The following is a 16678-nucleotide window of genomic DNA, read 5'->3' as shown; positions in this document are numbered from 1 at the left end:
GTGTTCCACAGGGCAGGCGCCACTACCAAGAAGGCCCTCTGCCTGGTTCCCTGTAACCTCATTTCTTGCAATGAGGGAACTGCCAGAAGGCCCTCGGTGCTGGACCTCAGTGGGGGTGGAGACACTCCTTCAGGTATACTGGGCTGAGGCCATTTAGGGCTTTAAAGGTCAGCACCAACACTTTGAATTGTGCTCGGAAATGTACTGGGAGCCAATATAGGTATCTTAGGACCGGTGTTATGTGGTCTCAGTGACCACATTATCCACTGTCAATGGCTAATGGAGTTCTCCTGCAAGGACATATCTCTGTGTAGTGAAAAATTCCCTCCTTCTCCTCTGCCTGTGTGCCCCCAGATCTGCTTTTGGGGTTCTTCCAATGCTCTGGAGCAGTTTGGGGGCAAGGATGTGCAGGGAAAGGGATACAAGTGAAAGTCCTTTAGCAAACAGGACAACCCTTAGGCTGCAATCCTAACCACACTTGCCTGCAAGTAAGCCCCATTGAATCCAATAGGACTTACTTCTGAGTAGATCTCATTAGGATTGCACTGTAAATCCACTAGCAATCAAACCGTGGCAGGCTTCGGAAGAGAAATGAGGTGCACACATTGACCTCTGAGCACAATCCATTCATTATATTAGGGGTCCCCAAACTAAGGTCTGCGGGCCAGATAAGGCCCAAGGAACACATTTATCCGGCCCGTGGCGCCCCCTGCTGCCCACTTCCCGCTCTTACTGGTGCTGTGCTGCACGGCTGCCCACTTCCGGGTCGGAGGAGCACCAGAAATAGCTTGTGCGCATGCGCAAGTGTTATTTCCGGTGCACATCTGGGTCGGAGGAGGTCTGTGCACATGCGCACAAGCTATTTCCGGTGCTCCTCTGACCCGGAAATAGAGTGTGGGCACACAGATGGGCACGTGCTCCCCCACCCTCCAGCCCACCGCGAAATCGGCTCTGGAGACATCGGCCCAAGGCTCAGTAAGTTTGCAGACCCCTGCATTATACTCTTGTCATGAAGATGAAACCTGTGCTATTGCTATATCAGTGGAGTTTACATATTTCAAAGCAATATTTAAAATCAGCTGCTTGGTTTCTGTTCTTTTACTTGTGATATTTTAAAGGGCCCTTAGCCAAACTAAACAAGGAAATACACCAATTACTCAATTTGCAATTGTATGAATGGTTTAAAAGAAGCAAATAACAATCTCAGGTTGATCCTGGTGGGAAGTATGGGGCTTGATGCCTTTGCTCCCCAAGAAAGTGTAAAATGGGCTTTTGCCATTCCAGGTGAAGAACGTGGGAGGTGCTTCACGATAGAATACGTTATGCCAATGAATGTCCAGCTGACATCTGAATCAACAGTCAATGTTTTAAGTAGGTGGTTATCTTTTCTTATTGCGGGAGCAGTGTTTATGTGTGTTCATTCTAACACCGGCTTTTCAGAGACTAGAAAAGAAGTCATGTGTTTTATCTTCAGCAAAGGACTGCACCAAAACATTGTGTATTGGAGAAGTCGTTGTTGTTTGTGTTGTTTCCTGGGTTTCTTTGTCAAAGGAAACTCAAGAGTTCATGAGCACATGTGGAAGGGAGACACGAAGCCATTCCAATAGTCCTGCTAGGCTTGGCAGCTATTTACATCAGCATCACAGTGTGACGTAGTTGCAGATCAATCCTTTGCACTTCAAGCAGCAAAGAGGATAGCAGAATGGTGCTCCTTTAAATTAGAGGGGGCAATAGCAATTCTTTTTTTAAAAAAATATTTTTTTATTAAAGAATTTCAACATACCGAATTATCAAACCATATAGCACATACATTATTTCCCCCCTTCCCCCCTCCCAACCCTATTCCCCCCCCCCGAGCAAGGACTTCCCTCAGCTCCTCTCTCTGATTTCTCTGCACATATTATTCTCTGCATGTTATAAAATTGTACTTATCCTTACATTATCTATCCATCATATTATCAACCAATGAATTTGTGTATGTTTATTCAAAGCCTGCCAGGGTGTCCAATTCATTTTGTTGTCTTTTTAAATAATTTGTAAAAATTATTCCCATTCCTCCTTGAAGTTACAGTTGTCCTTGTCTCGCAATTTATAAGTCAATTTGGCCAGTTCTGCATAATTCATCAATTTCTCTTGCCACCGTTCTTTCGTCGGGATTTCCTCATTCTTCCATCCTTGTGCTATCAAAACTCTTGCCACTGTTGTAGCATACATAAATACCGTATTTTTTGCTCTATAAGACTCACTTTTTCCCTCCCAAAAAGTAAGGGGAAATGTGTGTGCGTCTTATGGAGCGAATGCAGGCTGCGCAGCTATCCCAGAAGCCAGAACAGCAAGAGGGATTGCTGCTTTCACTGCGCAGCGATCCCTCTTGCTGTTCTGGCTTCTGAGATTCAAAATATTTTTTCCCCTTGTTTTCCTCCTCCAAAAACTAGGTGCGTCTTGTGGTCTGGTGCGTCTTATAGAGCGAAAAATACGGTAAATTCTTTACTTTCCTTGGCAGGTCTTGTCCTACAATCCCTAACAAAAATGCTTCTGGTTTTTTTTACAGATGTAGTTTTAAACATTTTTTTCCAATTCATTGTATATCATTTCCCAAAAAAATTAACTTCTCTACACTCCCACCACATATGATTAAAAGTCCCTTCTTTTTCCTTACATTTCCAACAAGTGTTTGAGCCAGTTTTGTACATTTTTGTTATCTGTACTGGTGTTATATACCATCTATACATCATTTACATGTAATTTTCTTTCAGGAGGGAACCATCTGTAAATTTTAAACCTATTTTCCACAGTTTTTTCCAGTCCTCACATTGTATATTATGTCCTATGGGGCAATAGCAATTCTGACACACTCCCCATTCTCTAGAAACTCCCGTCACTGCCCACCAATCATGGCTTTGTGTACCAATCACATGCCCCACATTAGTCATGAATGGTAATGGCAGAATGATGCTAACCTAGCCAGCAAACATACAATAGACAATTGCTGTAAACTGATCTCTATGCTGCAGACCACCATGGCAAAGCAAGAAGGAATCTAGTGGTAACAGACACTGATAACTGTTCCCTGCAGACAGGTGTTTGAATCTCCTTGTAGCACAGAAATAATCTGGAACAACCCCCTTTTTCCATGGAAGCAAGGCACGACCTTTCTATCACAACGTTCAGCTAACTCCGTAACTCAACTGGAAATAAGTATCCATAGAGATAGGGGTAGATGAGAACGTCACTTTTAAGCAAACAGATATATTTTTGCATCTTTCCAATTATGATATGGATCAGAATGTAATTAGCTGACAGATTTGGCTGCATAAACATACCAAATTGCATCCTTTAAATGTGTGTTTAAACATAGAATACGTCTAGAAATGTGTTGCACGTTGAGATAAAGCACAATATTTGTGTACTTTAGGATCACAGATCTGTTTGAGTACATATTGAAATAGGTATTTTCATATGGCTTTTAAAAACAAGAGTAAACAGCGTAGATTTATGGGGAAATGAGTCTGAATGGGTGGGAGGGGCTTATGAATAAACACATGCAGAACTGGCACAGGGCAGAAATAGATTTCTCTGCATGGAGAACTTGCAGGCATCCCAGGAGAAGGTTCAATAAGTGGTACATAGCCCAGGAATATGTGAAGGGCTGTAGGCTAATGGAGGAGGTGGGTGGGATTATGCTCCTATAGGGTCCCACAGACACTGCAAACAATAGAGTTGTATCAGGGTTACTGGGAGGGAAGCAAACATTTTGTAAAGTTGAGGACTGTATGTGCTCACCTTGGAGCCACAGAAGCTGTTCAGTCTTAAGTTCCTAAGGCAATTTTCCCCCCTGTGTTTCAAATGCTTCATTGTGCTTGGAAGCTAATCTCCCCTCTACTGAGTTACAAATTTGGTGTAAGACATTTAATTATTGGCTTTGGCTAAATTTAAACCCCACCGGTCTACTACCTTTAGTATCACAAGATTGTCTTGAGAGCACTTGGATAGTGCCTCAACTTCCATCAGCCCCGGCCAGCATGGCCAATGGTCAGAGATGATGGGAGGTGTAGTTCGCCAATATCTGGCGAGCCAAAGCTTCCAGCCACTCTAGGTGGCTCCCAACAGAATATTAAAAGCACGATAAAACATCAAACATTAAAAACTTCCCTAAACAGGGCTGCCTTCAGATGTCTTCTAAAAGTCAGATTGTTGTTTATTTCCTTGACATCTGGTGGGAGGGCGTTCCACAGGGCAGGCGCCACTACCGAGAAGGCCCTCTGCCTGGTTCCCTGTAAACTCGCTTCTCACAGTGAGGGAACTGCCAGAAGGCCATCGGAGCTGGACCTCACAACAACTCTCTGTGGTAGGTTAGGCTGAGAGGCAGTGAGTAGCCCAAGGTCACCCCTCGTGGCCAAATGGGGATTTGAACTTTAGTCTCCCAGGTCCTAGTCTGACTCCTTATCCCCCACACCACACAAGTTTCTAAGGTCAGACGGTTTGTAACATGGGCATTCCATGTTTGGAAATATCCCACCGGGGGGGGGGGGTGAGTGATTTGGAGTCAAACCATTTGCTCCCATACCATGGTAGTGATCCAAGTCTACCCCCTGCAAAAAACAGGAATCCTATTAGCTTAGAGGAGAAAATATCCTGCACTGTAAGTTCTCCGGGACTTTGTTGGACGAGGTGGAAGAATAGAGCACTGCAAATCTCAAAATCAAAAAGGATATTTTGTTTACTGGTGGAGGGGGGATAACATCTGCATTGTAAATGTTTTAGTGTTGACAGATGAGAAACAATATTTTTAAATGATCTTAGATTTTCCCCATTCCACGAAGTAAGCAAGCAACAGCAGCCACCCTCTCCAATGATTCTTCTGAGATCTTTGCCTTGGCCAAAGTATCTGAAATTATTTTTTTAGGAGGAATTCACATAGGCCATCCACCCTACGTCTTTTTTTTAAGCATCTTCTGTTGCTATAGCAATCCATATCTCTATTTCTGGAACAGATGGTTTTGTATTTTGTGCTCACAAGAGACAAGTAAATAATTTGCAGCAATTAATATTACATTCTACCACCATCTATTTTGCAGCTCTTTGCAGAGAGATGTTGTAAAAATCAAAGGGTGGTATCCAACTAAGTTTTACTCAAAGTAGAGCCAGTGAAATGAATAGTCCTAAGTTAGTCATGTCTTTAAATTTTAGTGTGCCTACTCTGAGTAGCATCTACTATACCCCAGAGTGCAACTGCTGTCAACGTGCATTCATTTGTTTTTGACAGTTAGGCATGAGCTAAAGCCACAGGGGGTGATATTTTGCTGCAAGTGAGTGAACATTCATCCAGCAATGTCATAAAAATAAAGTGCAGTGGTACCTCGGGTTAAGTACTTAATTCGTTCCGGAGGTCCATTCTTAACTTGAAACTGTTCTTAAACTGAAGCACCACTTTAGCTAGTGGGGCCTCCCGCTGCTGCTGCGGCACCGCCAGAGCACGATTTCTGTTCTCATCCTGAAGCAAAATTCTTAACCTGAGGTACTATTTCTGGGTTAGCGGAGTCTGTAACCTGAAGCGTACGTAACCTGAAGCATATGTAACCCGAGGTACCACTGTATAACAGTTCCTATGTAAGTCTACCCAGAAGTACATTCAAAGTGGGTTTCTCCCAGGTAAGTGGCTATAGAACTTGATGGGACTTGCTTCTGAGTGGACACGCCTAGCACTGTGTTGTTAGTTATTTAGTGGGACACTGGGATATCAAACAATAAGATGCTTTCATACTAACAACACCTAAGAAAAGAAAGGGTGTAAACTCCACAGAAAGTAGGGTTTTCCCATTGACAGAAATGTGTGGCCATATCTCACAGAGTTTCAGTTCTCAGTGTGGTATAAAAGTCAGGCCTTCTTCCCAGGGGATTCTGGGAATTGTAGCTTTGTGAGGGGGAATAATTGTCTCATGGCAACTCTCAGCACTCTTAAACTACAATTCCCAGCATTCTTGGGGGGTGGGGAGAGCCATGGCTGTCAAAGTGGTACAATTTAAATATGTGGTGTTGCAGATATGGCACTTATTTCTATTCATATGTGAGGAGCATGCAGATTTAAAATAAAAATAAAAACAAAGCAAATTATGAGTCACAAGTGCCGAAAATGTTCTTATACACATGGTGTTATTTTACTAATTTTTATAGGGAAGCGTTGCGCATATTACCCTTTCTCATGTTATTTCTGCCCATTATATTTTACAGAGATGATTCGTTCTGCCACCCCATTTCCCTTGGTCAGCCTATTCTTCATGTTTATCGGGTTCATTCTCAGCAACATAGGGCATATTCGACCTCACAGAACCATCCTGGCCTTCGTATCTGGGATCTTCTTCATTCTGTCCGGTGAGTTTTAAGAATCTGACATTCTTATTTGCCAGCTCCTTAGTCTGCATCTGAAATCCAGTCTTTTGTGTTCACATCTAAGAAGGACGATGGAATCCGGGGGGGGGGGCAATTAAGAAAGTCAGTGTGTGACAGATTTTGATGTTGTATTCTGTCAGCCTGCTCAGCCCCAACATAATATCATGCCACAGTTCTGCATTTGCCTCAGTGGGGCTCATTCCAAGTATCGAACAATCAAACAGATAATAATAATAATAATAATAATAATAATAATAATAATAATAATTTGTATACCGTCCTATATCTGCAGGTCTCAGGGCGGTTACAACACAAAAGCACAATATAAAAGCACAAAATGCATAATAAAAGTAAAAACATCTCAGGAAAGTGTCATGGCTAGTGTGTCAGACTAGGCCTGAGGAAATCCTGGTTCAAATCCCCACACAACCAAGAAGGTTACTGGGTGGCGTTGAGTCAGTCACTATTTCTCAGCCAAACCTGACTCACAGTGTTGTTAGAAGCATTAAATGAGCGTGAGGAGAACTGCCTTGAGCTCCCTGGATGAAAGGGAGGACATAAAACGCAGTAAATAAATCAGCTCCCTTCACCCCAACTAAGTAAATTAGCTAAAATTGATGAGATGCAGCACTTTGGCTAAGTAGATGACTGTCACAAAAAATGTAAAAGGGTGGGTGTCAATGCATTAACTTTGCCCTTGTTGCGATGCTCCCTGAGGAAAAGCTCTTTATTGAAGCGTGCCTCTGTGTGAGCTCTTTTCCCAAAGGTTTGCAGCCATTCCATGGAGATCCACTTTTTCCCATGGCCCTGTGGCAGTCGTGCCAGATATTCCAGACAGTATCATGATTGCTTGAATGGACACACTGCAGAAGATGCTTCTGAATGGCGATGATTTCACTACAGTCTGTCTCATAGTCCTATTTCCCAACATTGTTGACAGGCCCTTTGTTTATTTACTTCTTTATGTGCGTTAGGAGGCCCCTTCCATCTTGAAGGTTCATGGCAGCTTATAAAGACAAAATGGGCAATCAAGGCTGCATTGCATTGAACACAGTGGGGCTTACTTCTGAGTAAACATATAGAGCTGTGCCCTGGGAATCAATACGATTTCACCATCCTTTCACCGAACCTGCAAACCCAGCTCAATCAGGCTGGTTTTACCATGTTTCCGAAAAGTGCTCAGGCTTAGATTTCGAAGGACAATTGGAGTCTAGCCCTTGCTAACTGAACCTGATAAAATGAGGTGTGTGCATGTACATACACACGCAAAATCTTCTGTGGTGTTTGAACATTCTGCTGCAGCTCCAGACACGGTTTTTTAAAAATCTGGCACAATTCTTTCATTTTATGGTGGCTGGAGTTAACAGGGGAGAGCTGGAATTTAGAAATAACCAGCCATCGTGTTTCCATTTGAGAGGAGAAGCTGATGGTTTATTCATAGCATTAAGCGAGTGTTAAACCAGCAGCTGTGAAGGCAGATCTTAAAAGCTTTCTCTCGTATCAAGAGCTTGTAGTTCAGAAGAACCATGTCTGAGAACATAAATATGTTGTTTAATTCAGCATAGGGTGCTCATTTCTCAGTGAGTGACTGCGGATGCAGCCTCAGGGTAATGGCCAAGATTGTTACCTCAGGTTGCATGTTTCATCTTAGACCAGCGATGGAGTGTAGGGAAACAGAAGGGATATGTTTATTTGATATTAATCTTCCTTCCTCACTTTTGCAAGTACAGCAGAGTGCATCCTAAAAAGGCTAGTTTTAGCCTTTTAATTTAACTAATACAGGGTGCTTTAAGGCATACATACTGGATCCTCCTGGTTTCTCACCCTTAAAACAATAACCACACAGACAATATTGTAGAAGGTAAAAAAATAACATTTACTCACTCAGAATACTTGTTGAAGAGTAACAGATGTAGCAGCTTTGTTAAGGCAGGTTTAAAATGGTAATCTGGTTACAAATACATGCTTTAGTACAGTTTAAAATGGATGGCTGAGACGTAGCATATGTTCTCACGTTGCTGGAATGATGATGAGACATCGAGCAAAGAGGAAGTGCCCTGTTCAGGTGAGATTATATGTATGACTATGGCCTCCCCCTGACAGGCACAGTGGGAGTATCTCAGAGTTCGTTCTACAGGAAGAACTCTGAGCTCCTATCTAGCAAACATGCATTGGTGGTTTGACTGCATTTGTAAATATCCTATTGTGGCCCTCCCAGTATTATTGGACTCCCCCAGGCAGCATTGCCAATGGGCTGCAGGTTCCCTGATCCCCATCCTTGCCATTGAGGAAACTGAATGGGTGTTTTGGAGTCTTACCCTATGTGTGTATGTGTGTATTTTTTCTAATCATAAATTTTTCTCCACCCCAGGTTTATCTCTGGTTGTGGGGCTCGTTCTGTACATTTCCAGCATCAACGATGAGATGCTCAACAGAACCAAGGACTCCGAGACTTACTTCACTTATAGATATGGATGGTCGTTTGCTTTTTCTGCCATCTCTTTTCTCCTGACAGAGGTAAAGGTTGGCTGCGAGATCATTAGAAAGCCCTGTGCTAAAGATTTTATCTTGATGTGTCAATAGTTGATGCTCGGTATTTTTATCGTTCTCTAGCACAGGGGTGTAGTCAGAGGGGCCCTGGTGTGAAGCAGGCACCCCCAGCATGGTCTGGCCCAGCACTCCTCTCCTGGTGTCTGAGGAACCAATGCTCACAGAGAGAAGCACTGGGCCAAGCTGTGCTGGCATGGGAGCACCTCAGCCAGCCAGGCAGCACACGGTTCTTGCATCCTTCTTCCACTGCTGTCCCCAGTGAGGCTGGGATCAAGGGGTGCCTGACTTGGAACCAGGGAAGGTAGTATAAGGAAGGTACAAGAGCCATACTGCTCAGGACTGTTGTCACTCTGACATGGAAACAGGCTTTGCCGCTGATCTGACTCGCAGTAGAATTTAGTAAATGATGTATAACCCTCATTCACCAGCCCCTTCGGAGGTGAAGTGGGGCCATGTTGCTGGTTCCACCCCCCCAGACATCCATGGGTGGTAGGCCTTGGCTATACTGTCATACCTCATGTTACATTTGCTTCAGGTTGAGCATTTTCAGGTTGCGTCCCGCGGCGACCCGGAAGTACCGTAAAGGGTTACTTCCGGGTTTTGCAGCTTGCGCAGATGCTCAGAATGACGTCACGCGCAGAAGCGGTGGGTTGCGTTCTGCTCATGTTGTGAACGGGCCTCTGGAAACGATCCCGTTCGCAACCAGAGGTACCACTGTATATCAATATATCACCCAGGACTGTTATGAGGGGCAGACCACAATGATGACTTCACTCGGCGGTATATCACTGATGAAACTGACTCAGGAGCAGTGGCGGTTTCATCAGCGACATACTGCTGAGTGAAGCAGTCATCCCAGTCTACAAGCTGCATCAGTGAGGCACAACAGAGCATGTTCCTCCCTCTGATTGGCTGAGGAGTGCGCCAAAAGTTTTAGGGAGCTGTCAGGGGCTCCCCAGCTGAGAGAGTCCGGCTCCTGCTTGCACCCAAGCTGTTCCCGGGGGGGGGGGAGGTGGCTGTGTGCCCCCTCAAGGGAGAAGTTTAAAGGAGCCCCCAGCTCACCTCCTGCTGTTGGCAGGGTGTGGGCCTCATTAGACTCCCACCCTGCCAAGGCAGTAATGCTGCCAGGCCCAGCTCCACCTTGCAGACTTCGCCCAGGAGGATGGGCTGTGTCTTTCCTCCCAGGCTAAATGACCACTCCAGGAGGAAAGAGGCCCCCACAAGCAAAGGCAGTCAAATGCATTGAGCCTAACAGGCTCCGTGCAATTGGGTGAGTGGGGGGGCGAGCAAGGTAAATCTCTCACCCCTCCGTGCAAACCTCAGAAGAAGAGTTTGGATTTGATATCCCACTTTATCACTACCCGAAGGAGTCTCAAAGCGGCTAACATTCTCCTTTCCCTTCCTCCCCCACAACAAACACTCTGTGAGGTGAGTGGGGCTGAGAGACTTCAGAGAAGTGTGACTGGCCCAAGGTCACCCAGCAGCTGCATGTGGAGGAGCGGGGAAGCGAACCCGGTTCCCCAGATTACGAGTCCACCGCCCTTAACCACCACACCACACTGGCTCTCAGAAAGGAGTCTGGAGGGTGGCTGCCAACCGGGCCATGGTGGTCTGGACCTGTGGCAAGGTGAGGGAGAAAGAGGCTCAAAGCCTCCCCATTCCCAAAGGAGGGGGCAGCTGCCAAAGCCTCATGCCTGTCCTTGGTGGGCAGTGGCAGCACTCTCCTCGCCCATCCTCTCAGCTGGCCCAGAGGCGGGCATCCCTTCACCAACCATGAGCAGAAGGAGGCACCACCACAGCCACAGCCCTGAAGGCTCAGTGTGGCTTGGCAAGTGAGGGAGCTTGTGATGTTCCCCTCTTGCCAACCCACCCCCCAAAAAACCAAGAATGCCTTACCTGTAAACCTGAGGGGGCTGTGGAACTGCAAGCATCCCTGCTGCAAACAGCCCTTTGACCTTGCTGTACCTTCATGCATTTGGAAATCGGAAGTACCTATCTGTTAGGGGACACATGAAAGAATGGGTTTGTCAGGTCAAAATACGAACAGGCTTGGTTTTTCATAGACTGCTTTTCTTCCAGTTATAAATTCATTGCTTCTTTAAATTACATTTAAATCACAAAGTAGTTGGCGGCAAAATGCTGGGTCCCTTTCACTGGGAAGAAGTGGAACAGCACTGCAGGGTGTGGGAAAGGACATTCGATGTATAGAAATGTGCATGTCCTCCTCAAAGGAGGGTTCATTTGCTCAGGCAGGCATCAGCATCCCCATAATCAATTAACCATGTCCCTTTAGTAAAGGTAAAGGGACCCCTGACCATTAGGTCCAGTCGTGACCGACTCTGGGGTTGCGGCACTCATCTCGCTTTATTGGCCGAGGGAGCCGGCGTACAGCTTCCGGGTCATGTGGCCAGCATGACTAAGCCGCTTCTGGCAAACCAGAGCAGCGGAGTGCACGGAAACACCGTTTACCTTCCCGCCAGAGCGATACCAATTTGTCTCCTTACACTTTGACATGCTTTTGAACTGCTAGGTTGGCAGGAGCAGGGACCGAGCAATGGGAGCTCACCCCGTCGTGGGGATTTGAACCGCCTACCTTCTGATTGGCAAGTCCTAGGCTCTGTGGTTTAACCCACAGCGCCACCTGCATCCCCATGTCTCTTTAGAGCATCCCATTTTATTTCCCTTTTAGCTCAAACTCCATACATTCCTCCACTGCCTGGGGCAATTGACAGGCAGATGATGTGGTCTCACAGTACATTTCTGGACTGTTGACTTGCCATCTTCAAGTCAGAAGCAGAACCACAGAGAAATCGTGTGAGCTAGGCCTCCTTATTTATGCTAAGAATCATTAGCATTATGCAAAGAACACAGCAGCAGAAATCCTGTTCCTGTGAAGTCCTGTGTTGCATATAATTCTGCACAATGGCTTAAGTAACACCAGGATAACAGGAAGCGAAACGTGTGCTTTCCTTTCACCAACCCAAAGAATCCTGATCCCAGTGCAGCAGCTCCCATTGGCACTGTTGTCCCAGTGGTTTCTTCCAGCTCCTCTTTGGAGCAGTTTTGCTTCATAAGAGCGGCTTGAGTGGAGGAAAGAGCCACTCAGACTATGTTCCCCACAGAGTGTGCTGTGATGTCCTTTCACTGTTGGCAAATGAGTACAGTGGTACCTCGGGTTAAGAGCTTAATTTGTTCCAGAGGTCCGTTCTTAACCTGAAACTGTTCTTAACTTGAAGCACCACTTTAGCTAGTGGGGCCTCCTGCTGCTGCTGTTCTCATCCTGAAGCAAAGTTCTTAACCTGAAGCACTATTTCTGGGTTAGCGGAGTCTGTAACCTGAAGCATCTGTAGCCCGAGGTACCACTTACTGGCCATAACGTATAGTCAAAGGGGAGGATTGCACATTCCCAGAGAGAAGATGAAGACCATTTGACTTACCAGCCATAGAAAATCCACCTGCACTACTGAAATAATATGTTGGGACAAGATGTTCAGTTATAACAACTCCAGCTGGGAGCGATATTTCTGAAGTATTAATGCATGCAAAAATTCTGCATGTCAAATCCCCCAGCAGCCTCACAACCAAAACACACTCCTACCCTCAGAGGCACATCATATGATATAAGGAAGCTACCTTATATCACTGCTGCCTTGAGTCCCATCAGGGAAAAAGGAGGGGAATCAAAGAACCATAGACTTGTGGAGCTGGGATCATTCTAGTCCAACCCCCTGCAATGCAAGAATGTGCAGGCGTCCCATATGGGGATTGAACTTGCGACCTTGGTGTTATCAGCACCATACCCTAACCAACTGAGCTATCTTAATAATAATACATTGAGTCAGACTATTGGACCATCTAGCCCAGTCTTGTCTATGCTCTCCAGGGTTCCTAACAGGGGTCATTCCCAGGCTTACCGGGAGTGGCCAGAGATTGAATATAGACCCTTCTACCTGCAAAGCAAAGCAAAAAAAAAAATTTTTTTTGCAAAGCAAAAAATATAGACCCTTCTACCTGCAAAGCAAAGGGACACGGGTGGTGCTGTGGTTTAAACCACAGAGCCTAGGACTTGCCAATCAGAAGGTCAGCGGTTCAAATCCCCAGGATGGGGTGAGCTCCCGTTGCTCGGTCCCTGTTTCTGACAACCTAGCAGTTCGAAAGCACGTCAAAGTGCAAGTAGATAACTAGGTACCACTCCGGCAGGAAGGTAAACGGCGTTTCCGTGCGCTGCTCTGGTTCGCCAGAAGCAGCTTAGTCATGCTGGCCCCATGACTCGGAAGCTGTATGCTGGCTTCCTCGGCCAATAAAGCGAGATGAGCACTGCAACCCCAGAGTCACTCACGACTGGACCTAATGGTCAGGGGTCCCTTTACCTTTACCTTTTTACCTGCAGAGCAGTTTCTGTACCACGGAGCTATAGACCTCCCTCAAAGGCAAAGGCAGCAGCATCCCACAAGGTCCAGAGCGGGGATATTTCATGGTTGGTTTGCCTGCCTGGCTCATCAGCATGTCACATCCTATCAGAACATTAGAATGGCAACCCCAGTCCTTCCGACAACTCGAGCAATGCTTTTGTTTTTGCTCTCCTTTCCAGAGCGCAGGTGTCATGTCTGTCTACCTGTTCATGAAGAGATACACCGCAGAGGAGATGTACAGGCCTCATCCTGGCTTCTACCGCCCACGGCTTAGCAACTGCTCCGACTACTCTGGCCAGTTCCTCCACCCGGATGCCTGGGTTCGTGGACGCAGCCCTTCCGACATCTCCAGCGATGCATCTCTCCAGATGAACAGTAGTTACCCTGCTCTACTGAAATGTCCGGATTATGACCAGATGTCGTCCTCTCCGTGCTGAATCGAAAGTAACTCCTTCGCCTTTTAGGGATGAAAACCTGGTGGAGGCTGTTGTGTCCTCAGTATGTACTTTTTAAAAAATAAATAAAAAGCCCACTCTTACAGGACAATCCCTCTCCATTTATACAATTAGTGAATAATATTAATTCTTACCTAGAGTGTAAACGGGTTCCCGCAGCAATGCACATCTGCATATCCAGAAAACTACAGTGGAGATTTTGATCCTGCAGCTGGTCCATATGCCCAGATCTCTTGGAGTCGTGAGAGAGTGTGGAAAAGATACAGGATCGTACCCAGCAGAAGCTTGAGACCAGAAAGATACTTGTAGGGTTTTCGTAAAGGCAACCTGTGATAAGCAACAAAGGTTTGCGGATTAGAATATGTTCATTGTAAAACATTACCAGAATAAGATGTAAATGTCCATTGCTAGTGAAAGATCGTAAGAAAACTGCGGATTGGTGCCATTGTCTTCAAGCTGGAAGGTAGAATTTTAGAATTAACTAAAAGTTCTTCCTCTTGGCAGTATTTCATTCTGAAGTGAGGTTGGGGTTTTCATTAGGAACCAGACAATTAGCCCTCACCAATTATCCCTTTCCATTCCGGTGAGGGTAGTCCTCAATCCAATTTGATAACTTCACAACAAACCCTCTGACATTGCGGTTCAACACGTTGACATAAGGTGCCTGGTGCTCTGCACGTGTAAACACAATCTATTCTTCTGATATCAGACTGAAAATATAGGCTCTGAAGTAATAAAGGATCCAAATATAATTTGGCTCATAATACGTGGTCTTAGAACTGAATGAATAGGGGATATGATAATTTATGCCCTGCAAAAACCAAGCCCAAAGGCTTCATTCCATGAATCACCTTTAGTTTATTTTGCTATTTTCCTTTCTTTGGGAAACCCACTGCAATGGAAGTGCTTGTATTATAACCGGCGCCTCAGGGGATTGATTGGGTCATGTTGGCATTCAGCTCTGCCTGTAAATAAAGTATACAGAAAAGAAAAGTTAATATCTGTATGTTGTACCATGTGTATATTATGGCTAGAATGTTCAGAGAACTGCAGTCAAATGTACAGAATACAGTAAGCTGATTGGCTGCTCTGAAAAACGTAAGTGTACAAAATTCTATGTACATGCCAGTTTTTGTTTCCACTCTGAAGTTATCCTGAGTTGTAATCAAAAAGAAGTAAACAAAATCCAGACTTCCAGTCTGTTTGCAACATATTTGTAAGAATTCATTATGGTAAAAAATAAAATAATGACAAAGATTCCGAAAACACTCAGGCTGTTGCAGACGGGATGACTGTTCTCATTGAATAACACAGGATCATGAACAAATACACATATTGGAGCTGGTATACTTTTTGATCTTACATGTCCAGTATTTCCTTCCTTACTAGATGTGGCAGTTGCTGGTGTTAAATTTTACTTCCAGGATTCCAAGTTTTCCATCTCAGATAATGGAATTGAAATGTGAAATTAATTATTCTGTCTGGGGTTGCGGCGCTCATCTTGCTTTATTGGCCGAGGGAGCCGGTGTACAGCTTCCGGGTCATGTGGCCAGCATGACTAAGCTGCTTCTGGCGAACCAGAGCAGCGCACGGAAACGCCGTTTACCTTCCCGCCGGAGCGGTACCTATTTATCTACTTGCACTTTGACATGCTTTTGAACTGCTAGGTTGGCAGGAGCAGAGACCGAGCAACGGGAGCTCACCCCGTCATGGGGATTCGAACCGCCAACCTTCTGATTGGCAAGTCCTAGGCTCTGTGGTTTAACCCACAGCGCCACCCGCGTCCCTCTAAACTCATGCGCAATGGAGCCCTGCCCCCTCCCCCAAAGCTAAAATCCCACTGATCAGATATTTGGTGGGGAAGCGTGAGCAGGAGGATTAATTCGCCACATACACACCCTTCCTCCAAACAGCCAGATTTTACCTTTTAGAAAGGAGCTCTGTACATGCATTTCTGACTACTGAATTGGCGAGTGGAACACTGTGCACAGTACATGTCTGCCCATCCAGCTCTTAATACAAATGCAGAGCTTCCTGCTAGGAGCATGCACAGAGCTCCTAGACCATGGGTAGGCAAACTAAGGCCCAAGGGACGAATCCGGCCCAATCGCCTTCTAAATCCGGCCTGCGGATGGTCCGGGAATCAGCATGCTTTTACATGAGTAGAATGTGTCCTTTTATTTAAAATGCATCTCTGGGTTATTTGTGGGGCATAGGAATTCGTTCATTTTTTTATTTTTATTTTTCAAAATATAGTCCCGCCCCACACAAGGTCTGAGGGACAGTGGACCGGCCCCCGCTGAAAAGGTTTGCTGACCCCTGTCCTAGACGGATTGGAACCCTAGTGTAAAATACACTTCTAACTTAGTTTTTTTTAAAAATGGGGTTCAAGCCATGAGAATGAAGGAAGGTAACGTACTTCTGCTACTTCTTTCTCTCTAGTATGTGGCGCTATACTCCCCTACATCTCTCCCTCTCTTCATGTTAAGAAAAGGGCACCAGCGTTCATCTGGCAACTTAATTATGTGGAAGGACATATACTAGCATTTCCTGGTATGGCAAGGCAATATGCTAGTTCTAGCTGTTATCTTCATTTCAAGTCAAGCGCTCGTATATAAACTGAAAGGTCAAGTCACTCCAGCCCAGACTGAAGAAACAGGAGCTATATAGGGCTACATCGATATACAGGTTGAAATCATTTTGGAATTCACTTTGTTTCAAAATCCAGAGTGTGATTTTGGGCCTTCTAATGTGTGTAAATGTTTTTGACATTATCTCCTTGAAGCTATTCTACTTCTTCCACAGAAAACACATGCTTATTGAGTATTTTTAGGAATGTTCAAGGATTAAGCAGAAAACTCTTAAATAAAT

General features: G+C 45.3%; 1 protein-coding gene and 1 long non-coding RNA gene across 3 annotated transcripts in view; one reads left to right on the top strand and one right to left on the bottom strand.

The window, feature by feature from the left end:
• CACNG5 (calcium voltage-gated channel auxiliary subunit gamma 5) overlaps window positions 1–15079 on the top strand; it is a 59869-nt gene extending 44790 nt beyond the window's left edge. For both annotated transcript variants that reach the window (XM_082212850.1, XM_082212849.1), the window contains exons 3-6: window positions 1285–1371; window positions 6232–6372; window positions 8762–8907; window positions 13532–15079. In XM_082212850.1, the coding sequence (XP_082068976.1) occupies window positions 1285–1371; window positions 6232–6372; window positions 8762–8907; window positions 13532–13789 (632 nt within the window). In that variant the 3' untranslated portion in view covers window positions 13790–15079. The remainder of the gene's footprint in view (window positions 1–1284; window positions 1372–6231; window positions 6373–8761; window positions 8908–13531) is intronic.
• Window positions 6372–14074, bottom strand: LOC309526655. The gene is made up of 3 exons (XR_014216795.1): window positions 13942–14074; window positions 10837–10936; window positions 6372–6449 (listed from the first exon to the last, which is right to left on the bottom strand). It is a non-coding gene; the product is annotated as an uncharacterized lncRNA (long non-coding RNA).
• Window positions 15080–16678: the final 1599 nt, after the last annotated feature.

The sequence above is a fragment of the Podarcis vaucheri genome (genome assembly GCF_965113315.1).
Source record: "Podarcis vaucheri genome assembly, chromosome: 2".
In the NCBI taxonomy this organism is placed as follows: domain Eukaryota; kingdom Metazoa; phylum Chordata; class Lepidosauria; order Squamata; family Lacertidae; genus Podarcis; species Podarcis vaucheri.
Note: the sequence above shows the minus strand (reverse complement) of the source record. Positions and strands in the feature narration are given on the sequence as shown.